At 40.6% G+C, this 25,044-nt stretch overlaps 1 protein-coding gene across 12 annotated transcripts in view; it reads right to left on the bottom strand.

Moving 5' to 3' along the window:
• The window catches only part of FGFR2 (fibroblast growth factor receptor 2), a 139,463-nt gene that overhangs the window by 49,928 nt on the left and 64,491 nt on the right, over positions 1–25,044 (bottom strand). For all 12 annotated transcript variants that reach the window (XM_088670498.1, XM_088670497.1, XM_035138085.3 and 9 more), the window contains 2 exons: positions 20,647–20,816; positions 7,106–7,229 (listed from right to left, as the gene is read on the bottom strand). In XM_088670498.1, coding sequence (XP_088526624.1) covers positions 7,106–7,229; positions 20,647–20,816 — 294 coding nt within the window. The remainder of the gene's footprint in view (positions 1–7,105; positions 7,230–20,646; positions 20,817–25,044) is intronic.

Below are 25,044 nucleotides of genomic sequence, written 5' to 3'. Positions count from 1 at the left end.
CTGGATTTTTTTTCTAAACCCTTTGATAAGCTATGACATTTGCTAACAGCAAAGCGCACAGCCTCTAGCTCTAAACAATTTGTGTAGGGTTTCTTTCCTCTCCATGTCTCTGAGCTAGTTGTTTAAGTGTTGCCAAAAGCCCATGCCAGGTGTAAAGTCCACAGTCAGGCTTTTCTCTTGCTTTGAAAGAAAGTTTCTTCCTTCTCAGTTTATCCAAATGCCTAGAGGCAAGCACCAGTGTGGATTCCTGCCTGCCTCTGCCCCTGTCTCAGCACGCCCCAGCCCTCAAGTGCTCAGGTAAGTATGTCAGGCTTATCCTTGCTCCTGTAAAGAGTTAGTCAACAACTGCAAACCTCGCTGCCAGAAAGCAAGTTGTGACTTGGGTAGACTATATATGTACATTTAACTCTTGCTAGAAATTAATTAAGCAGCACTTTAACGTTGGTATTAAGGATGGAGTTTTCTCTACTGCTGTGGCAGAATAAGGTTCAACTAAACCTTGTAAGGACACCAACTTGAATATCCCCTGTGATAAAAGGGCTCTCCCTAAACCCTCATCAACTACACAAAGGATATTACACTATTGTCAAAGGAGTTGTGGAATATTGTACAAAGATCAACATGAGCTTGAGCAGTCATTTGGAAAGGCCTTAAGGCTACCCTTAATTAATTCCTGAAAACAAATGAAATGTTTTATTATGTTTTATTATTAGTGATATCTCACTACTGCTTTGGAGAAAGAGTTCTGCTAGTACCTGCAGATAGGTACATGAAAATTACTCTCTCACACCCTTTATTATGTTTTGTGTTTGGACTCCAGCAGTACAACTTACCCAACAATAATCTTACATAAGCCCACTGCAAATTCCCATTTATTACACAGACATAATATATGGCTGCTGTTCCCTATGATCATAAATTCCAGTGTGCCTCAGAACAGCCATACATAGACTCAACTGAGCTACAATGCACAAGTTCATTGTACTTCTTCCAGACTCACATAGGCTCACCATTGCAGACTTGTAACTTACCCTTCCTCAGACTGCTGTAATAACTACACACAAACCGTGCTGCTTGGTTGTAACACCATAACGTTTTTAATTATGGTTATCACCAGCCATACTTTATGTCAAAAACCAAGTAAGTGACTCATTCTCAATCACTGTTCAATCCTTTCTCAAACTTACACTCAGTGGGACATGGGGGACAGAATCTACATGTGCACAGTGTACAGCATGTTCCCAACACCCAAACCATAGTTTGACCATGACACCCAGTATGAGTCATGGAGTCTCTTAGCCAAATTAATACATGGCTGTAGACCAGACTTGCTTACTGTGGTGCCCTCCGGATGTTGTTAGACTCCAACTCCCATCATTCTTTACCACTTGCCATGCTGCCAGGAATTGTAGCCCAAAATATCTACAGGACACTAGATTGATGGAGCCTGCCTTCTACTCTTCACACACCATCAGTTTCCTATACATATGTCCCTACCATTTATGAAATCAGTTACTCCCGATGCATGCATGCTCTGTTGCATGTAACGAACTTATGCACAGCAAGAAGCATGCAGGGGATTCAGTAAAATAACTACTTCTGCTCACTGCACATGATGGCATGCATAGTATCAAACTCAGAAGTGATATCATACAGAAAATTCATGTTGAGTGAAATGGTCCATAACTCTTTTGTAAGGTACAGTCATACTTCGGGTTAAGTACGCTTCAGGTTGAGTACCTTCAATTTAAGTACTCCGCGGACCTGTCTGGAACGGATTAATCCATTTTCTATTACTTTCAATGGGAAAGTTTGCTTCAGGTTAAGTACGGTTCAGGTTAAGTACGGACTTCCGGAACCACTGTACTAGTTTATAATAAATGTGACAAACGTCTCTCAATATGAGATCTGAACAACAAGCTTAGTTTAAATGGTACAATTCTAGTGGGGAAAGGATTACTTCCACAGGTTGAGACTCATGTTTTTATTGCCATAATCATAAAATACAGACACATATTACTCAGCGCCTGCTCACCCTTTTAGGTTCCCAGCTACATTACACCCACTATGGCACTGTTTTAAGGATATGCATTAAGGCAATAATCTTATACCTGGAATATGATCATTAAAAAATTGACCAATATTGAAATTCCTGAAAACTCTAATTAAAAGAAAGGGGCTGGGAGAGGCTTATATGAATGCAGAGCAGGCAGGTCATTAATGGCCAAGTTGCCAATTTATATGGGGGATGAAGATGTACTCAAAGAAAAACAGAAGTGGCAAACTGTACTATAGATGCTTTAAAAACGTGTCATCTTCTCTCCTTCAATAGAGACTATGCAAGCCAAAATGTAAACACTGGCATGTCCTAGCTACTAAGCAAGAGCCCCATCTTGAAAGGGGAACAACGCCAAGGACATTTGCTGAACAACAGATACATAAAACATGTAATGAACTGGCAAAAGTAAATAGGGAACAGTTGTTTGTCCTTTTTCACAGCACCAGAACTGTAGCTATCTGACATATTAAAGATCAAGAGAGACTTTAAACAGAACAGGGTTGTTGTTTTTTGGGTGTTTTTTTTACAACATTATGCTGTTGAACTGAAAAGAACATGATGGGCAACAAAGTTACTGAATTTAGACAGAGCCAGTCATTTTCAGTAGAGCTCAGCATCTACTGCGAAAATAGCCAAGGCAGAAAGCCTTAATGCCTGTGGTAGCCTTCAGTAACTCACAAGTCAAGAGTGAAAAATACTTGCAGTTTATTTAATTGCTGATTTCATCAAAGCCGTATATGTAGCACTGAAGCCAAGATGCTGAGCTAGAAGGATCTTACATTTCTATCCTCTTAAAAATTGAATAAAATGTTCTCTGACTTTTCCCATAATCTGCAGCCCCCAAACTGTACGGCTGCCTTTCCGATTTGCACCCAAATTCTATTCCATTTTCTCTGCTATCATCAATTTCCTATCTAGAGTAGTTTTCAGCAGTTGCCACTCTGCAGGGTCATGCCAAGCGCATGACAAGAGCAAGGTAAGAGTGTGCAATCAGGGTGCCAGGGAAGGAGTGGGCTTATTTCCAGTTTGGATCACTTCACCCTTCTATAGCTTTTCTGGCTCTTCAATATGGAAGCCAGACACATACACAAGCACACAGCATTCTGTTGCAAATAATAAAAGTCATAATTTCAGTACAAGAAACCCCAAAGTAGAGAACATTACCAATCATCAAAATGTCCACCTAAGGCAATGTCTGTTTTACTTCGAGTCTCCAGACAAGTTCTACTGTGCAGCCAGATGCTAACTGGACTATTAAGAAAATTCTGCTTACAGCCAAATGTTCTTCTCACATTTGCAGCAAAATATTAGATGGTGATGAACTTCCTACGTTCACAAATCTGAGCTAACAGCTGAGAATATTTAGCATATGCACTTCAAATGAAAGCCTTCACATTCTGCTAGCTATTAGTGCATGCAAGGCGGAAGATTCGGGCTTTCAAAAGTTATTACAGGCAAGTTAATAATGGCTATTCCCAACTTAGAATTGTGTCACCATTTGGCAACAGGCTTGCTGAGAAAACTCCAAAATCTGTGATGTAATAAGAGGTTACACTACAACATGTCATACAGACACATTAGTATAGCGTACTGCCATATTTTAACACTATTCATTACCATTAATATCAAACAGGTCTGCTCTGAAATCGGCTGAACCCATGGAAAAGAGAGAGAAAAGAAGGGAGCCCCGCAGGTTAGCTTAGCTGAAAGCACAAGGAATGAATAATGTCTGAGAGGCTTCCTACCCTACACTAATCTATGCCTGTGTATCACATGAAGCTCAACTATTAATACTGCTTTTCCTCTTCTTCATCCCTGGAACATAAAAAGAGCAAGTACAAGAAGAGATGAAAGAGTAATGGAGGGGAAAGGGTTTAGATTTCTGGGTTAATGCTCTGAACTTTTTATCACAAATCCACACACTGTAACTGGATTATTCATGAACATTTTATTTTTTTGTTGGAAGATTTAATTAACTTTCCTGATTACTTCTACTTCTCTTTCCTACACCCAATTCACCTTCTCATGTTTGGCATCACCTTCGCCAGGGCTGGAGCACTAAAAGACATGCTTGGTAATTTGCCTCTGCTACTCTTTCCTTCTCTCCCCCTCCTCCCTGATCAACTTACCATTGGGTAAATTACTCTCCAGCTCTATGAAAGTTTGGTCATCTGCATTATCCTAGCCAAGTATTAAGGAGGATTTTACTACACATAATGTGCAAATCTATGGTAAGATGTGTGGTAAAATGATCATTAATATGAGCTTCACATCAAACTAGAATCCCGACTCAAAATCTGTTAATCTCTCATCAGTGAAGAAAATAGTAATAATAATAAACGTAAATTCCCACAGATAAATTTATGTAGAAGGGCAAACAACTAAAACAAGCAAACAGAAATTCATTTTATACTGCCCAATTTAAATCTGGTTTCTATTCCACACTGTTTCGAAAGGGATAGTCTGGTCCCTAGAACATTCGAATTTAATTGAGGGCCAATATTTTTTAGCAAAATGGGTTCACCACAGGGCAACCGATTGTGGTCAGTTGTGCATTAAACATGAAGGGACATTTGCCCTGCAGAGTTCTACACACTTTTTCCTGGATCTGTCATCTAACCACCATGCAAGTATGTGATTGCTCTGTTTGGTTAACGAATGTAGCACCAAATCAGCTCCATTCTGAGCTGTGTTTAGCAATGGGAATTATGAGGAATACAGTGTTGGGGTAACAGAGGGAAACTTTTAAAAATATTATTTACCTGGGCAAATAATATATACCTCTCGTGAAGGAAGAGACCCACACACTAGTGAATTCAAGGGAAATAGCTATTGCAGGTTACTAAATTATATTCTGCATGACCACATAATTCAACTCTATGCTACAGTAATCACCTAACTAAAGGGGCAAGAATCTTCGCAGTGTACCTTTCTGGCTCTTACAGATGAATGGAATATGAATAGTGACCAAAGAACTACCTCTGTGGGAGAAACTGAAACCCAAACAGTCAAGTGGAAGACTCCCCCCGTGGAGTCTAACACTTCAGCACTGGGCACCTGAATCTAGCTACCATTTATATTTCCCACAATGCTTCTGATACAACATCACTATGGTGTATTGTGAGAAAACAAAATGGTGGCTAGACCTAACCAACCAGAACTGCAAGAGCACTGAACTGGGGTGGTGGGGAACGGGCATTTAAAGGTAGGCCCAGGCAGCTTCCCAAGGGTGATAGGTACTGATTCATTGCCAGCCCTAAATAGGACAGTCCTAAATGTGACTGACGAAGTGTGCATGCACACGAAAGCTCATACCAAAATAAAAACTTAGTTGGTCTTTAAGGTGCTACTGAAGGAATTTTTTTATTTTGCTTCGACTCAGACCAACACGGCTATCTACCTGCAACTAGTCCTAAATGTGTTCAGCTCAGAAAAATCCTCTTCCTTCTGCAGGTTAGAAACCAAAGGATAAAGGAACCCTGGGTTCCTTTCCCATCATTACCATTGCTGTTTCCACTTACTCTGCGCTAAATTTCAAATTCTGGATCATTTCCCAAACCTGGGGAAACTAAGCTTACCATGATTGCAGCTGAGACCAACAAGAACTGAAAACAGCACCAAATGTTCCAAAATGTAACAAAAAAGCCCAAATTCTAACATGCCATTGCCAAATAAATATACAGTAAAGAGAATTAACAGACAAACACTATGTTTTCCAAAATGGGTTTGCAAATACTATAGATTTCCTTTGAGAAAGGGAGGCACATGCTTTTAGAAAAAGTGCATTTCTAGACCCTCAGAAGAAGAAACGAGACGCACATTCAGAAACCCCTAATCACGATGGAAAATCTCGGCCTTACTGTTTACTTTTATGATTCTCTCTATGAAAGTAGCAGACATAGCAATAAATGACATAACTCTCATTACCATTCCATTCATTCATGCAAGTCACCAATATTTTCTGCCAGGAGAAACAAACTGTGCAGAATAGCCTTGAATGTAAGGCATTGAAAAGCTTAAAGAGGAAGAGGAGGCTAGGGGCTTCTGGTAAATATTTGCCTAACTTTCAGAAAACAAAAGAAAATTTTCACAAAAAAAGAAAAAGGTAAAAGTGCACACACTGTGGGGATTTCAAGACAGTGTCTTTTTCAGACAGTTTCATTCCTGGTATTTTAAAAGAAGTTTCTTCCTTCTAGACTCCCTCACCTCTTTTCTGCAACACAATTCTTTGAAGTACTGTCCAGGAAAGGAGAAAATACTCTTAGGAGAGAAGTGTATATATTCCCTTGGTTTCCTCCTTTGCTAGATATTGTGGACACACCCACTCCCTGGTGAAGGAACATAATTCAGCTGCACCCTTTCCAGCAGCTGGTCTCTATAGGATGGAGTCATGTGGAACACAATTTACTACCATTCCTGGCAGCCGTTGGAGCTGCACCTTCAATAAACATTGTTTAAACAAGTGTTCAAACAAAAAAAATGGTTTAGTCTTCAGGTTAGTTCACCTCAGCTGAATAAGGAGATTTTGCTGTGGGGAGGGGGGAGAGATATCTATAGCTCTCCAACATCCTAAGTTTCTTTGAGTCTTAAAGAATCAGCCCACACACCACAAATTAAATCCAAGTGATTAAGATTAACCCTGAATTATGTCAATGACCTATCATTTTTAAATTTAAAAAACCCACCATTCCATTTGTTAATTTACTGTACTTAAAAGCACCTATAAAAAGTTTAATATTTTAAAATCTCTAAGCAGGAACAATAAAGAACACCATTAAAACAAAAACACAACAGGAACAGAAAAGAATATTAAAACAGGAATTCAAACTACTGTAACAGAAAAACAGGGTCTGATCTTCAGCAACTAATGGTCACTGCTTCGTGGTATGGCCTATTCTGCTTTACATATGTGCCATTCTAAGTCCATTCTAAGTTTTATGTTTAGCTATTTTCACCTTTTTAAAAAATAAAAAAGATAATTAGGAGGGAAATAAATCTAAGTCACCACTTAAAGAAAAAACATTTAGCAACTGAGAGTTTACTCACCAACAACATCAAGGTGGTACGTGTGGTTGATGGATCCATGAATATTCTCCACTATACAGGTATAATTTCCTTTGTCCGATGGGACTACACTCTCCATTATAAGACTCCAATGCTGATTTCGGACCTAAGAGAATTTCAAAAGTGTTTTAATTGGCTGACACCAACCCTCATCATGGGCTCACAAACATGATGCATTTTAATCCTTCAAATAATACATTGTTTTTCTAGTCTAACTGACCACAATGGCTGTGGTACCCCTGAAAAGTAGCCAGATGCTCAGAATAACCCGCATCACTATGTCAGCAAGGCAGATGTAACACTGTGGTGGCAGTGTCACAAAACTCCAAATACAGCAGGAACAAAAACCCAAATGATACAAAATTAGCAATTCTGCATGGATGTAATTATCTGGTCCAATTCATTCTAAGTGCCGACATCTGTGATTTTCTGAACTTGAAAGAACACAAACAGAATGTGAAGTATTTGTTTAGTTACTTTTTATTGATCTATGTCACACTTTCTTTCAAGCACCTCAAGGAGGCATACATGATTTTCCCCATCTGCATTTTACCTTCACAACCCTGTGGGGTAGATGAGATTGAGAGGCAATGACTGAGACCAGGTTACCCAATGGGTTTCGTGACAAAGTGAGGGTGCTGATTCCAGCCAATACTCTAACCACTACACCACACTGGCTCACAAGAGTTATGAAAAGTCACAGGAGATGGAGAACAGTGATGAGCACAGAGGACATACTTCCAGATGACTAAACGTTCTACCTATGGCTCCCATTGTTTATTGAGATTTTAAGAGGTACAGCTGCAATCCAAAGCCCTACATAGCTCATGGAGTTCTGAATAAACATGGCCTAGTCCATATTCTTTAGTGCTAAGGAATGCTACACGTTGAAATTCACACTTTCCCATTTCAAGGACAACAACATAGTTTGTTCTCTGGCAAATCCCTGATAGCACATCAGGGACAGAGTTCCTAAAACAACAACAGATGTTTAATATCCGCACAGCTTTGTGTCATAGGTGCTGGTGGCTGCCCTTTTAAGCCATCATCCGTTTGGGACCTAGTTATGAGAAGGAATGCTGAACTCTGCAAAAACCTGACCAATCCTTAAGAACAGCCTCTGAGGCTCTGCTCATGAGCCTTCCATCAATAAATATTAAAGGGGAAGGTAAACAGGGCCTTTTGAGTGGTAGCTCCATGTTCATGAACTTTCTTAAGAAGGCATGTGTGACCAGTATACTGTCAGCCTTAAAGGCACTGAAGTCTACCGCCATTGCTGATCAGCGAGGAATCCTCGAGCTCCGAGGTTCCTGGCGCTGCGTGGGGGGGGGGGAGCCACGAGAGCACCACGGACTCCCAGAAGAACCCCAGATTGAGCTTTCTGGGGTCGTGAAAACTCAGCTGTGACCATTTGAGTCTCCTCCGCTCCCCGGTAAGCTCTTTTTAAGAGCCCCGAGAGCGAGCGGAGTGGAGATGTGGCCGCCTTTTTGAGTCAATTTGCTACCCAATATTTAACTGCTACTGTTTTTTTACCCTTTCAATTTTTTAGCTGCCTGATTTTATACCCTGCTGATCCTGTTTCAGTTGTTGCTGGTATGATGATAATAATAATAATAATAATAATAATAATAATAATAATAATAATAAAGATATTTAGTGTTTTATAGATTGCAGTTCTATGGACTGTAATTACGTCTTAATGAATGCTGTTCTTACTATGTTGTGAGCTGCCTTGGGTGGGCTAGCCCTGAAAGGAGGAATGTAAAGGGTGAAGCTCAGATTGACTATATGCTCCTTTATACAAAAACAACTACTCAACAGCTTTGTACAGAGAAAAGCAGCATGTCAGGCAAAGGGGTAGCCCCAACACTGGGTTATCTATGTACAGGATTTTAGCATTTTGTTTCAACAGAGGAATACTTCATCATGTGTGTTTCAGCCTGCAGGTACACATGACGTCACCTAGAAACAGGTGTTCCTCCACATCTGCTGTTTATGAAAAGGGATGGGGTTTTATTCAGCAGTGACTCTTAGGGGAAAATGCTTCTGCTTGCACAAGTCAGGGCACATAATTTTTGCCCATTCTCCACCCCCACCCCCACCCCCATGCAGGAATGCCTAAAACCATTTCCAATTCTGATCAGCAGGATCCTCAAACCCTCCAGACATCTGGAGCGGCTGGGGGAGGGGAGGCTTTTCATGGATAGGAGAGATTGGTAAAATAAAATAAAATAAATGGGTGTCCTGGCTTGAAAGAACAGAAACACCTTATATACTAAGGCAAAGTCACCACTGTCATGGTTCTCTTTCAAGTACACTAAGTCTGTAGTACGTAGGTCTGGGCATAAATGTACAGGAGAGAACTGCGCACTGAACTTCAGTTGCAGCTTTCCATTTCCACTGCAGTAACTTTCATCACCAAAGCGATATCCCCACTTTTTTTTAAGAGCAGCTTCTCAGCTCAGCGAAGATCCTGCTGCACACAAGTACCGTAATGCACTTTTGTGTCCTTATTTGGTTACTAGCCATAGTTAACATAAAATCTCTTTTATTTCCTAAGAGTCTCATTAGGCAGGAAGGCACCGGTACTGCTATGTTATGAATGCAGGCTTTGAACTTTAAAGCATCAGAAAAAAGATTTTCTGCGCCTGCATTCCCCCCCCCTTTTCAACCCTTGCTTTTTCACATTTATGAGCCCAACGCTGACCTCCTGTCAGGAATGTGATATAAGATAAGCATCAGTTTCAGAATGAAAATTTGGGTGTGCTTTGTACATTCAGCTAGCTATTATACACCAGGAAACAGTCTGTGAGGAGCCGAAGTTTCGGTCTTAAGAATCACTGCTCCTGCAATGTCCCATTCCCCTGTCCGCACTGTGACTCAGGCAGGAGTAGCACAACATAGGTAGAGAATTATAAAGAGTAGTTATATAAAAGAGGGCTAACTATAGGGTGCAACTGAAAGGATAAAATATGTTTACTGATGTATATTGGGAACCCAAAATGCATACATCCTTGCCCCTACAGGAACTTGAAACCAAAGCAGTTCCCACATCCTACACAGCAACTGTTTGGAACAGTTGGAACCCAACTTAGTGGGTTGTGAATGTGGATGGCATAGGTGTATGCAGCAGTCAGCACTGAATGAAGCAGGTTTTTTTAATGAATTTGACAAGCACTCAGTCATCCATATATTGAGCTGCTGCTCGACTCACTTTCAGCCCCTTTGTGTAGTGCATGAAGGCTGAGTTGCAAGCTGGGCACCTTCTGAAACAATCATTACTGTTTCAGTGAACATTTTGCACACTGCAAAGACCCTTTCAACCCAAAGCCCACAACACATCAATCTGATTAAGTGAATTAGCTAACAGAGATACAGTGGACGCTCGGGTTGCGAACGTGATCCATGCAGGAGGCGCTTTCGCAACCTGCAGCGCTGCATCTGTGCATGCGTGGGTCGCAATTTAGCGCTTCTGTGCATGCGTAAGCGCTGAAACCTGGAGGTAACCCATTCCGGTACTTCCGGGTTCAGCGCAGGGCGCAACCCGAAAACACACAACCTGAAGTGTCTGTAACCTGAGGTATGACTGTAATTCATTCAGTTCTCTAGCATGCAGAAAACACAACTTGTTCCTTCCCTTACATTATAGTTCAGTGCCATTCATTGAATCTGGACAGCGTCTGCTAAATTCCTACCAGCACCATCATATCACTTCTTTCCAAAACTCTGTACAATTTCCACGGCACTCCACCTATTAAGCGCCAATGTCCTTACCTTTATATTTAAGTCTTCTCAATCCCTAGCTATAGGCTGATCTCAAACTCATACAATTTAAAGTAATGTAGAATATCTACTTCTTTCCATGGAAGATTCCTTAAATCTACATGACCTCTTCATTCTAAGATCCACTGCAGTACTCTTCAACTTGCAAACAGAGTGTGTGCTACCTTATGGGAATTAACAAGCATGCCCCATGTCTTTTATCAGATATATTTTCCTTCTTGCACTGATTTATTATAGAGCTATGAACTGCTTTACCCTATTTCACTCTCTCGCAAGCACTGTTTCTCTATGTGTGTAAATAGCTTTTACAATAACTGCAGCTCAAGATTTTTCTTTTTTTAAAAAAGATGCTGTAATAGTAACCAAGAGAAGCAATTACTACGGCACTGTTTAATCTGCAATGTTCTTAAAGGCTTTATCTCACATGTCCTTCCAATTACTCTAATGTAGAACCCCTATTATTTTCCTCATTTACTAATGAAGGTTCTTTCGTATTTCTGAAAGTGGTAAAAATAATAATAATTGTGTAATCTGTGGGACATGTGTGAGCTGATCCACATCTGGATCCTAGCAGTGCAGCCTTACTTGTGCCTCCCCTTTCGCTAGTCTCTCATGAAAGAGTCCTGGGTGAGTCCAGATTATCTCACCTTAATAAACTAATATATGACAGAGACCTTTGGTGGCTTGTGCAGTTCCTTTGCTTCTTCCTTCAGATGAGTGGGCAAACCAACCAGGAAATCTCCAATTAATGGAAATTTTCATTTTAATGGGGAAACTATAGATAACAGCTTTTGAACAAGTCCAGATATTAAGACAACATCATGGTCTGGCTGGTTCTTAAGCATTTAACCAGAGTTTCCTGGTTGGGATGACACAGCAAAATAGGTAACAGAAGATTCACTGGTTTGTTTGCTTGGCTGAAGCAAAGGGCTGCATTTACTTACTTACTTACTTACTTACTCATTCATTTCACGAAGTGATTTTTAAAAATACATAAAAAACCATTTCAAATCGAAGAGGGATACAGATTGGGGCAAAGATTTCCACTTAAAAGCCTCATTGAAAGAGGATGGTCTTCAACAGACATGAAGAATAAAATAGAGACGGCACCTGTCTGATACACAACAGGAAGGAATTCCAAAGGTTAACTGTTCCCACACTAAAGTCCCAATTCCTACATCATATGGAACAGACCTCTTGACAAGATGGTACCTTTAGGAGACCCCATCTGGCAGAATGCTATGATCAGTTGCATATTATAATGGATGAGGCAATCTTTCAGATCTTCTGTACGCTGAGTGAAAAGTGTCAATCATATCTTGGTTTATTAAGCAGAGATATGATCATAGAAACACAGTCAATTATTTTCCTTAGCAGAGATTCTCCCTAGATTTGCCCAAGTAGAAGCTTGAAACCAGGTCCAAAAACGTTTTAGGAATGACATTCCCCTGCATCTCAGCTGCTTCACATTTTACACACCTATTTCCTCATCATCATTTTACAACAAAAGAGAAATACCTTCATATGTTCTGCTTTTTGTAAGGGTGTGTGTTTGAAAATATGAAAAGCAGACTGTCTGAGACTACAGCCATTCCAATGTCTAATTTGGGAAGATAACACCATCAGTTACATTGCATATACAGTAATATGAACATGAAGATATTGCCAGGTTTGCGGGTAGGGCTGGGGGGAGAACCTGCTACACTGACAATATTCATCTAATATTCTAAGTGAGATTGATACTGTGTCTACTTTTAAGCCCACAACTTTTAAGCCTACCTACGTCATACCAAATAATCACTTTAGTTGCACAAAGTGTTTATGACACTGTGTCAAGAAACTACATTTATAATGGCTCAAGTTATTCATCTTGTTGACAAGGCAAAAACCTAACAAGATCTATCTTTTTCTTAGCTGAAGAGGCTGTTAGCTGTTGGGAGATTAGTGAATCAAGCTGTTAACCAGCTAATCAATCCTCATCAGTTCACGAAGTCTGGGCAGACTGTTAATTTAGACAGCAGGTATTTCTTTTTTTAGAGTCTCTCTCTCCTCTTTATGAAAATAGTTCTGAGGAGCACAATTTTGTAAGTCTTCTGCACTACTCAATGAAGATTTAGCTCATGCAAAGTATGAACACAACTGGCTGAATCTGAGACTTTCTAGTGGAATAAACAGTCCTCAGATAGACAGGTGGGCAACCTCTTCTTTACATTAGGCAAGCCATTTATGCACCAGCAAATACTATAATATGAAAACCTACATTCTGTCACAGAATGTTATTCCACATAAGAGACAGCCAAAAAAGATGGAAATTAAGCTTTTAGAAGTCACTAGAGTTCAGTTATGTTTACTATGCAAAACCACTAACAAAAAGATCCCGGTACAGACCTTTGAAGTATCGCATAAACAACCCAACTGTTGGCTTTATAGGCATCCTGTTTTGGACTCCAACATCCTACCTTCGCCAAACCAGTCTAATGGAAGTTCAGAGTGTGCCATATCAAATATGCACAATTATGCTTGGTAGACATTCAAGCTTCTTCAGTGAGGGGCACCAGTTCCGCCTGAGGAACCCTGAGAATCCATTTGCTGGAATACAGTAAGAATAGTCCCAGAAAGCTGTGTGCTGGAGCAAAACTAAGTACCCGGAAAGCAAAGCTTCTGGGCTCCAAAGAATTAAGAGGAATCTCTTAAATTTTAGACTGGGTGAAGAGCATGAGTGCACGGGAAGAAGACCATGAGCAGTGACAGCACAATTAAACTATTTACAAAGCCAACCTTCATATGGTTCTGCAGCATGACATTTGGCCTATGCCTGCCAGACAGGGGATAACAGACAAATGTTGTTTTAATTAAAAAGAAGCAAGGGTAGGGGAAAAAATATCCAGGCTTCTCTAAGCAGGTTTTGACAAGCTCTGAACACAATCCTTCTCAGGGCTAAAAATGACAATTCACTGAACAAGGTTGTTCGAGAGCTAGAAACGACAGCAAATGGATTCCGCATCCCCCAACTTGCAGACAATATCTGCACTGCCAATTGTTACGAGTTCCACATTTGAAACAGATTCTTTTAATAGCTCCTCCTAGATTTATTGTACAGTATCTTACTTGCATTTATTTGTCTCGAGGAAAACTCATGACCCAACTACTGGACAGTAACAGTCAATCAGAATGCTTCTATACGAGTGCATTTCATGTTATTTAGCTTCCTTATTAACAAAAAGAAAAGAGTCAATATAAACTAGAACTTTGCACTCAATTTTGTTAGACGGGTTTTTGTTTGTTAGCTTTTTTAAGAATCCAGGCCAGTGGCTATACAGTAGTTATAGAATTTGCTGATCATATGTTTGAGAGCTTTGAGCCTCCAAAGTAGGTTTTTTAATGCACTGACTGACATAGTTAGGAAAACAGGCTGTCACATGCAAGCTGCCACCTTTCACTTGCCTTGCTGATCCAGTACGTGAACAGGTTTTTAAGCAGTGATCAGTTGCTCTGAATCACACCTTTCCTTTTCCAGTTTGGTACCATAGTCCCCATAGCCATGGTGAAATCATGATGGGACATGGGTGGCACTGTGGGTTAAACCACAGAGCCTAGGGCTTGCCGATCAGAAGGTCGGAGGTTCGAATCCCCGCAACAGGGTGAGCTCCTGTTGCTCAGTCCCAGCTCCTGCCAACCTAGCAGTTCGAAAGCACGTCAAAGTGCAAGTAGATAAATAGGGACCGCTCCGGCGGGAAGGTAAACAGCGTTTCTGTGTGCTGCTCTGGTTCACCAGAAGTGGCTTTGTCATGCTGGCCACATGACCTGGAAGCTGTACGCCGGCTCCCTAGGCCAATAACGCGAGATGAGCACCGCAACCCCAGAGTCGGTCACAACTGGACCTAATGGTCAGGGGTCCCTTTACCTTTACCTATGGAGGTATCCATGGCATTTCCTTTTCCAGTTTGGTACCATAGTCCCCATAGCCATGGTGAAATCCCCACAGGTTCCTCCACGCATGCAAATGAGGAAGAGAGTCCCTAACCTTCTCTATGTCACAGGGAAGTAGTAACTGTGTTTTGATCTCTGGGATAATGTAAAAAATGAGCTGCATAGAACAGACACAGGATAGGGCTGACACATCCAACCAACCTAAACAGATGTTCTCAGCCATGCTATAACAGGGCACACAATACTGCTACATATTTACAGCCGGATCCTATCCACGTCTAAGAATACGTCTCAGTGAGTTCAATGAGACGCAGGGTAACCTCTCCCTCCACCACTTAGTATTAATTATTTTTCGTACACAGTGAGAATAGCTCAGTTGGCAGAGCATGAGACTCTTAATCTCAGGGTTGTGGGTTGGAGCCCCATGTTGGGCAAAAGATATCTGCATTGCAGGAGGTTGGACTAGATGACCCTTGTGGTCCCTTCCTACTCCACAGTTCTATGATTCTACGATTCTCTTCTTGTGTTTTCATAATATAAAAATGATCATAGGGTGGTAACACTTTGTATACCTCTTAACTCCTCTGAATCACAATGGATTTCTGTTCTGTTATCAGAAACTGAAATCATGAATCAAGCAGCACAGAAAGGAATGAAGTGCAGCACTCTTCACAATCTCCACAAAACAAGGCAAATGGTTACGTGGCTCCTATAGATTTGCATCCATATATTAAAAAAACTATCATATATTTACCCAAGCTAAGCTACAGTGTGTAAAAAGGGCTGTGGCAAACGTAGCTTATCAAAACACAGCTGTGGAAACAAACACCCCTTTTAACACTTAAAGCAGTAAAAACTGATAGGACTCGATTTACTTTCTGGGAGGTGAAAAAGAAAGTAGAGTCTTGTTCATTCTTATTGGCATGCACTATCTTGCTACGGTCCACACAGGCTCCCCATTTGGGGAGGGGGAGATTATACAGGAATTATTCCAAAGACCCACAGCCATGTGTATGAGGAGGAGATGGTGATGGTAGTCAGAAGAACCACACTCAGCTTGGAAAAGACACAAGAAGCCCACATCTCTTTGAAATACGACCTCTGCGTATCTTGGAAAACCCAAGTGTTTCCAAATGTTTGAAAAACAAGAGTCACTCACAACAGAAGAATCAACTTCTGAGTTATAGTTTCCTAGAGAAATTGTATCATTTGTGCACTTCCATCCTGAATTTAAAATAATTAAATGGTACATTCATCAAACAAAAAGACAAACTGTTAAATACACAGCCATGGTTTTTTGGTTTGTTTTTTTTAAAGGGTATCACAGTTTCTATTCAAGAAGGAAAATGATAACAAAGGGCTTGTCCACACTCTTCTGCTTGTCCAGTGCCTAGAAAGCAAAGGTCTCAGCATATTCACTTGATTTAAGTCTTCTGGGCATGGATCCAAGAGGTTATGCCTTTGCCCTTTGAAAACCTGCTCCTTAGTGCTAAATCGGAACAAACTGCAATCTACAGAAAACCTACTTGCATGTTGTTCTGATTCAGTGCGAAAGATCAGGTTTCCCCAGGGGAAAGTGTTGGGCAAACAGCAGTGTGGATAAGCCCCAAGATGAACCAAGGAGCCATAAGGAATGTCAGGTTTTCCTTCATCTAGCTCGCTATGTCAGAAAAAGAAGCTGTATTTCCATCCCCCAATAATGCAAAAGTCTGTGTATGTGTGGTCAACTGCAGTTGCAGATATCAATATTCCACTGTTACACAATATGTCTTCTATCTTCTAGTGGTGATCTGGATTATGAATATGTCTGTTGGAAATATTATACCTATAAAATCAGAGCCATTTCCTACAGTCTGATTTACAAAAACCTAATCCTTTGGCATGTTTTGCTGAATGCAGCTCAATGGTTCACCTTTTTTTAAATGCCTATCCATACAGAGAGATAGCATGAGAAACCTAAAGCACAGATTAGCCAAATACCAAGGGGTCTTTCCCCGCTGACTTCATGATTCTGCTGAAGCAAAACCATTGACTTCACAGTGATTCCCTGAAATAACTGGTTCTGATCAATGCAGCCTGTAAGGACTCTAATAAACACCAGGCCTGTCCAGTTTCTTTATATTATTATTATTATTATTATTATTATTATTATTATTATTATTCTGCTACAGCAACCCATGAAAAAACTCATGGAACTTAGCATGCCATTTGGGGTTTAGGCTTCCCCAACCCAATACTTTCCAAATGTTGTTGAACTACAACTCCTATAAACCCTGACTGGCTATTTGGCTGGAGTTGGTGAGAGTTCGGTGACAACTGAAGAGGCTGTACATACACATTTAAAGGCTCACAAAAATGACCATTTAAAATGATAGAAGTGCAGTGAGAAACAGGAGAACCTTTTGCTACACCTAATGGATGTCTGTGGACTGTATATTATCTATCTTTCCCCCACCCAATTGCATATAAAGCAAAATATATATACCCCTGTATCTGCTTCTAATTTATGGCGGACAATTCACACATACATTGCCCCTTCAAGGGTGTGCTTCTGTTAAGGGGGTGTCACATTTTCTCAACATTTACTTCAATCTTTCATTACTGATAAGTGTTCTCCTTATCTCAGGTATGACATTCAGTTCTATTCAGATTGTAGCGTAGAATGTGGTTGTGTAAACATCACAAATCCCAGCTTGTCAATGTGCATTGGAGTACTCTCTCTCCCACTACCATGTATGTGTTGGCAGGGGAAGCAGAGTTGCTCAATTTCTATTTTTTATAATTGCCGAGGCTGTGCTCTCTTGATCAAGGTGAGAAATTACCAAGGCAAATTCTGGAGAAACTGCTTGCATGTTCACCTTGATGACAAGACCAGCCGACAACCTCCTCCAATAGCTACCTTCTTCTTGTGGGGCTTGCTGCCAAGATGAACTGGCAACCTCTGAAGTAGCCCCTTGTCAGTTTCACACCTGCAAACCAACCCAGTTAAATACTCTAGATAAAGTCTGGAGGCTTATTTTTTATTATTTTAGCTCTTTAGCGGTTGTTTGTCCTAGACCATTCTGGCTTTCGAAAAGCTATTTTGGAGGTCCATTGCCTTCCTACCAAAATCTTGAATCTGGAAATGCTCTACAGTGGTGACCCAAGTCAAAGAATTGCATAAGCCTGTGACTTTCTGCTAGTGAATGGCCACAATCCAAAGAGCACTACTACAGGTGCATGCATGCTCTCCTTGGGCAAGCCAAGTGGGATTTCCCCCCTTGCAATATTGCGGGGAGTGGAAGCGTCTGTTCAGACTGCTTTTCAAGTGCCCTCCGTTTTAGAAGTAGGCCAAGTGACTCTAATCAGTGAACATCAGCTTACAGTTTTATGTGTTTGTTATTCTTTGAAACAAACAGCTGCACACCTTTCTCCCCTAAAAGGCAGAACACTCATTAGGATTGGAACAAAGTTTCTCTTGTGCTCCAAGACTAGACTGACTTTCTTAATTGGCTTCATTTCACTCTATCATCCCCAAGACAAGTGTGTAGCATTGAATGGTAGCCAATTCATTTATGCGTTTTGGTATTACGAAAAGCAAGGAGGTGTTGCCAGGTGCACCTTTATATTTTACGAGGTAAGCAAGTGTAGTTAGAAATGTCTACTTCATTAATTAATGTTCACCTGGAACATTTACATGCATCCATCTCTGGAAAAACTGACACTTTCTATAGGAAATCTGGCTAGAAAGGAAAAAAAATTAAAGCCTGTCTTCTTTAGCATTTGCAGCGGGCATATTTTCAGAGGTTATTCACACATTGTGGTAAAACCTATAACCTATCCTAGTTAAGAAAACCATGGAGAGCAGTAAAGGGCTGGAACAAATTGGCCATTGTAGATTTCCAAACTGAAGTTAGGCATTTGCGCGCTTGAACAAATATATGAATTCATATTTGCAGAATTCATATAATGAAAAACCACTTAACCGGATGCTTTAAGAAAGTCCTTACAGGCCATTAAGGGGTATTAATGTTTGGCCCTCACCAACCCTCCTTGAGGGCACCTGGCATCCCCTGAGACCCATGTAGCTGCCACAGCTAAGTCTTCATCTGCCCATTATAATTTCATCTCGAAGCACACCTGGTTTCCTCTGATTAGGCCAGTTAGACATGATTGGTCACTTTATTTATTTTCCAGGCCACTTTCTTCTTTTTTGCATATGCAAACTACACCCATACTTATGAGAGCTTGAGTTTCATGGCTCAATTTGAAACTCCCTCTCCAGGTCTATAAAGCTACTATGATATTTGTAGGTGCCTTATCAAAATTGCACGCTCATGAGCGCACCTGCAACATTTTGTAGCAAGTCCCACTTCTATCACTAATTGCCCGTTTTGCAAAATACAAAAGGCGGGAACCACTTGCACTTTGTATCCTTCTCACCCTATCATGCATGGTGCCCAGAATACAGGGAGTTTCCTGCCACTTACACTTTTCCCATTGGCTGAGCTGCCACAAGCAGGGGACAGCGTTTTCTGGAGAGTTCAACATGCCCAATGGTATAAGTCCAACTAGAATTTGCGCATATTTTATTCACAGTAAAGGTTTCTTTAATGATGAGTCTTTCATCCACGTGTCAGCTTAAATGACCAAATAAAAGCAAAATGATCAAATCCTAGTGTTTTTCTCTCCCTGACCCCAGTAGGTACCTTAAGGTTTAATATTAACTCTAACTTGGCACTCTAGTTAACCTCTCTAGATGTCCTTTCTAATCAGTAACTCACAGTTTAAATGGAAACAACTAATCCGATGCTAGATTCAATTCAAGCAAACCATTTTAAGTAATTGCAATTACTTGCCCTCAAAACACTGCTTTCTGCATCTATTTCACAGACCATAAAATCCATAAAAATAGTCTTCCTGCTCATTAAGTGTGCAGTCACCAAGCCATAAGATTTTTGTTTTGCTTTGTTTTACTATACTGTATGTCTGCAAGTTGGAATATTCTAGGCTGTTGTAGCACAAAAGCACAGTCTGTTAAGAAAACTTCTACAAACAATGTTTTCGTAAAGTGTTTTTCCCCTTGTTGTTTCACCACTAACCCCTTACTCAGTAAGAGCTCTATTCACAATGTCTGATCTTTTGATAACTTGATCTTACAAACAGAAAATAAGAAAAAAGCTCTAGGGAAGATGAAGAGAGACAGAACCAGACTCTTTTAAAGCTACTGCATGTGCTTTTACCATTTACTCAAAACTCTACAGAAATTTACTATAGTTAGGGCCAGCATTCTCCAGCAGACGCAGGCTTCTGGGCATATCGGAGCTTCAAATCTGAGTTTTAATTATAAACACAGTGAAAAGGAACATAGGAACCCACATTGTACAGAGTCAGACCACTGGTCCATCTAGTTCTGTATTCTCCATACTGACTGAAGTTTCAGGCTCCCCATCCCTCAAAAAAGCCCTATTCACATGTTACTCACATAGGGAATAGGTTGGAGAAAATAAACTACTGACGTAAACCAGGTCACATGACTCTGCAACAGTCATGGGGAACATGTGGCCCTCCAGACATTGATTAGACTACAACTGTCGCCACTCCCAAGCATGGACCATGCTAACTGGGGCTGATGGGAGTTGCAGTCCAGCAACATATGGGGTGCCACAGGTTCTCACTACTGCTCTACATATTGCTTTACATGACTGTTATGAGCATGATATATAAGGGAAGTCTGTACAGTATGCTGCATTTAAATCTTATTGGCATTCCTACAATACACCAACTCCCCTTGGCATGTGCTAAACCACACGAAGGAAGATGTGTCTTACCTTGTATCCACCAATGCGGTGCTCTTGCTTAAATTCTTTGCCATTTTTAAGCCACCTCATGGTTGGTAGGGGGTTTCCTGTAGCTGGACAACGGAACTTGACAGTGTTAGCTGCTGGAACTGCATGTAACCGCTTCTCCATTTTATCTGTTTGTGTCCATTTAGGTCCTTCTGTTTCCAAAAATGAAATAAAGAAAGAGAGAGAGGAGAAAAAGAAGAATGTAATCACTTGTCATTTGCATGATTTCCAGTATGACACAACATACATTAGGGGGAGCACTGAAGTTCTACGTTGTTGATTAATGTCGCCTTTGGCAAAGCATACAAGACACTCGAGTACCTTAGAAATTTCAGAGTGTACCTAAAGACAAAGATCTACTCTTTGTTAATGCTTGTGATTCATGCCTTACAGCAAGTAAGGAAAAGTTATTTCAAGAAAGAGAGAGCTATAAAAAATAAAATGACACCTGTCATATTGCCATAGCCTTTAGGCTTGAGGTAACCATTTTAAAATGCAGAAATAAAAACTGTACTAAAATACAGAATGTTTGAAACTTTCAAAGTTTGCCTGTGTATGAGAGAATTAGAGTCTTCATTTGAAATGTTGACCTTGTTTTCCTTTGGCTTGGACTATAATAATCAATGACTGCCTTTCAGATAACATGTGTCTCTCTGTGTGTTTAGAACTGCTGTTTTTTAAAAAAGGAGAGAACAACTGTGATAATGAACAAAATCATTGAAATTGTTTCATACAAGGATCTGGCATTTTCCCCAACCCAACCCAACAGCAAAACAAGGTCCTCTCTCTGCTGCTGATCTCTCAACTTGCAGTACAACATGGTATGAAGTTCTATGTCAGAGTCTGTATGGGAAGCAAACAAATCTCTGACCACAGTGCTTGTTAAAACACCATGGTTTAATTCTAGGAAAAACAGACACTCGCTCTAACTAGCTACTCAAAAGCTATTCCATACCCAGGGGAATATCCCTGATGTTCCCTCTCCAAAAAAACACACACAAAAAACACCAAACAGTGCACTAACTTCAATAGAAAAGTAACACTATTTCTAATCTCTCCTGTCCAAAAAGTTTTGTTAAAGTTATATATAGATTTGGTTAATACAGATAACGATGGCATGAAGACAGATGTGCCTGTTCCAGATATTTTTACTAGTCCATGCCAAGTGATCAACTCTGCCCCATGTTTACTGATCTTACACACCAGGAAAAATCAGCCTAAGTAAAAAATCACGGAACAATCAAGGATGTCAAAGGCCTGGAAATGATGCCTTATGAGGAACGGCTTAGAGAGCTGGGTATGTTTAGCCTGGAGAAGAGAAGGTTAAGGGGTGATATGATAGCCATGTTCAAATATATGAAAGGATGTCATATGGAGGAGGGAGAAAGGTTGTTTTCTGCTGCTCCAGAGAAGCGGACACAGAGCAATGGATTCAAATTTCAAGAAAGAAGATTCCACCTAAACATTAGGAAGAACTTCCTGACAGTAAGAGCTATTTGGCAGTGGAATTTGCTACCAAGGAGTGTGGTGGAGTCTCCTTCTTTGGGGGTCTTTAAGCAGAGGCTTGACAGGCATATGTCAAGAATGCTTTGATGGTGTTTCCTGCTTGGCAGGGGGTTGGACTGGATGGCCCTTGTGGTCTCTTCCAACTCTATGATTCTATGTCAGGGGACCTCCATACAGGGAGCCTCCGCCTCTCCTGCTGACCAGCACATCGCCCAGTGAGAGCAGCAGCAGCAGGGAGGGGGAGGAGGAAGTCAGGGGGATGGAGGAGAGAGGGCTCAGAGATGCTGCAGAGCCCTGGCACTGCCTCGGCCAACAGGCTGAGGAAACGGGGCAACCACTTCCGTCGCCTCAGTTAAGGCATGGTACTAAGCGTAAGGAGGGGAGGTGGCGTTTTGGGGTGCCCAAGCTCTTATGCTGGTCACATAACAGGAAAAGTCCACTCCCAGATTCTGCGAGTGACAAGGTGGTCATGTTTCTTGGCATCTCTGCAATGTAAATACTATGCACAATAAACCTATTAAAGACAGGATGGACTTTGGCATGTTTACTCAAGAGTAGCCACACACAAGCCCTGACAAAGGAAGATTCTTGTAACAGGTGGATTAGAACACCTAGCTAGGAACCTACAAAATGACCATCCCCAACATTAGCAATATTTTGTTTTCATTTTGAAATCGGAGTTTCTGAGTGCAGAATTTTTCCAAAGCAGTACCCTAAAAAAATCTTGCCCCCCCCCATAGCTCCTTTAACATCCAGAGTTTGATAACGATGCCCATTAATAATATTATGTGGGTTTATGCAGCCAATCCAACACTATGAAGAAAACAAATGTTACATAACATATTTGTTTATCCCCAATAGCATAAATCCTCTCAGTAGTCTCCAAGAAAAAAATAAAATAAATACAAAACAAGCTGTTTAGAAATGACTGGTAAATCTGTGCTCCCCCCACCCCAGGATGTTTCTGGACTACAGCTTCCATCATCCTTGGCCATTGGCCATGCTGGCTGGAGCTGATGGGATTCAGAGTCCGATGACATCTGGAGAGCCACAAGTTCTCCAATCCTGTCTTAAAACTATAAAATGCAATACAGAAGAAAATAAGATAAACAGAGCTCACAGATCTGATACATCTTAAAGCTCCAAGAATAAGCAAAGATCTATAAACCACTAAATGGTTTCATGATTAAAAAGCCTGGGAAAATAAACAAGGACTTCAGCTGGCACCAAAGGGATCACAATGTGGGAGCCAAGAGAGCCTCTCTGGGAAGGGTGTTCTACAATTGTGGCACCACCACTGAAAAGGCTCTCTCTTTCTCATAGCCATGAGCCCCAGCTCTTTGGGAGGAGCCACATTATATAACATATGGCATCTGGACATCTCTGTTGGCCAATAGACACTACAAAGCACCCATTGGTAAGTTAAGTTCTGACCAAAAAATGATGTTACTGAATGTCAACACATCAATGATGAAGTGCAGAAGACTGAATTTGCAAAGGTAAAGAAATGCTTTCAAAGGGGCACCATAGCTAAGCCCCCTCCCCCCGAAAGCAGGATCATTACTAACAAAATTGAAAACAAATCTGAAAGCATAAGAACTGCATTGGCTTAGCTGAAATCACTACAATAGGTTTTCAGTATCTATCCATAATTCTCCTGCTATAGTGACCTGAGCCCTTTACTGCAGATAACAAGAAATCTGATTAACTGCACAGTTACATAATGACCGTGCTTAATTCAGTTCACTGTTTACCTGTTTAAAAAATTAAGGATGGAAATCTATTTAACGGTAAAGAGTTTTAATTATTTTACAACAGATCCTTCCTGAAATAAATCCATTTACTATGGACATTTTTAGGACCAGAGGGGTCCAGAAACATAACCATTCTTCATTCATCTCCTTTATTACAAGCTACTGCTCCGTAAGAAACAAACCTTTCCGTTCATCAAACATTTATGGTAGTTCTTGAAATCAGCACACATAGAATTCCTCCACTCCACTTCCCCCAACAAGCCAAAATAAAAATACAGCTGGAGAAGAATACAGCAACAGAGTCCTTAACAAGCCTCTTCACCAAAAGAAAATATTCGAATTTAAGCATTAAAATTATTCTAGAAATGATTCTTGACTATTTCATTTTAGCCTGAAGCTTTAAAAATTAATTAAGTGGAAAAATCAATGGATATTTGGAACATGCAGTTGCAAGCATAACACCAGGAAAGTTATAAATATTTAAAATTAAACTGAACAACCAACAAAATTTTAATTATTCCAAAAGATACATAGGAGAAAGCGCCATTAAAATGATTTGTTAGATACAAAATTGCAACGACACTACAGGGGAATCTGGAAATAAAGCAGCTAAGTCAAGGATCACAACAAAAAGGGGGGGTTTCATCTAACAAGAATGTTATTAAGTACCGATACATGAGTACATTTCTTTTTGCTCTAGCGCTAGCACGTTCCACAAAGCAGTTTCTTTTGATCAAACAAATAACCCTGCTGGAACAAATCCCAAATTCCTGATAAAAGTTAATCCAAACGGCACATGAACAAGATTGGTGCTAAAGAGTGCAGGAGTCAGCCAGCGCTGCTATAATCACAAGAACCCAGCAGATGCGACGATTCTTTCAGTGCTGTGAACTCTGTTATCAGTGACAAGCACTTTGGCAAGGGCACAATTGTTACCCGATTTCTAGTTACTGGGCCTTTCCATCACACTGCCATCTTGGTTTCTAGTCATTTCCCACCACCATAATGATTATAAATCTGAGAACAAGCAGAGTAGGAAGCACATTAGGTGGCCCTGGACAAAGCAATGTATCTCAGAGTGAGACTCTCTTTTTACCATGGTCACCTACTCTCTGGTTTA

This window comes from Zootoca vivipara, chromosome 5 (assembly GCF_965207765.1).
Source record: "Zootoca vivipara chromosome 5, rZooViv2.hap1.1, whole genome shotgun sequence".
Classification (NCBI taxonomy): domain Eukaryota; kingdom Metazoa; phylum Chordata; class Lepidosauria; order Squamata; family Lacertidae; genus Zootoca; species Zootoca vivipara.
This window is presented reverse-complemented; position numbering and strand designations above follow the sequence as displayed.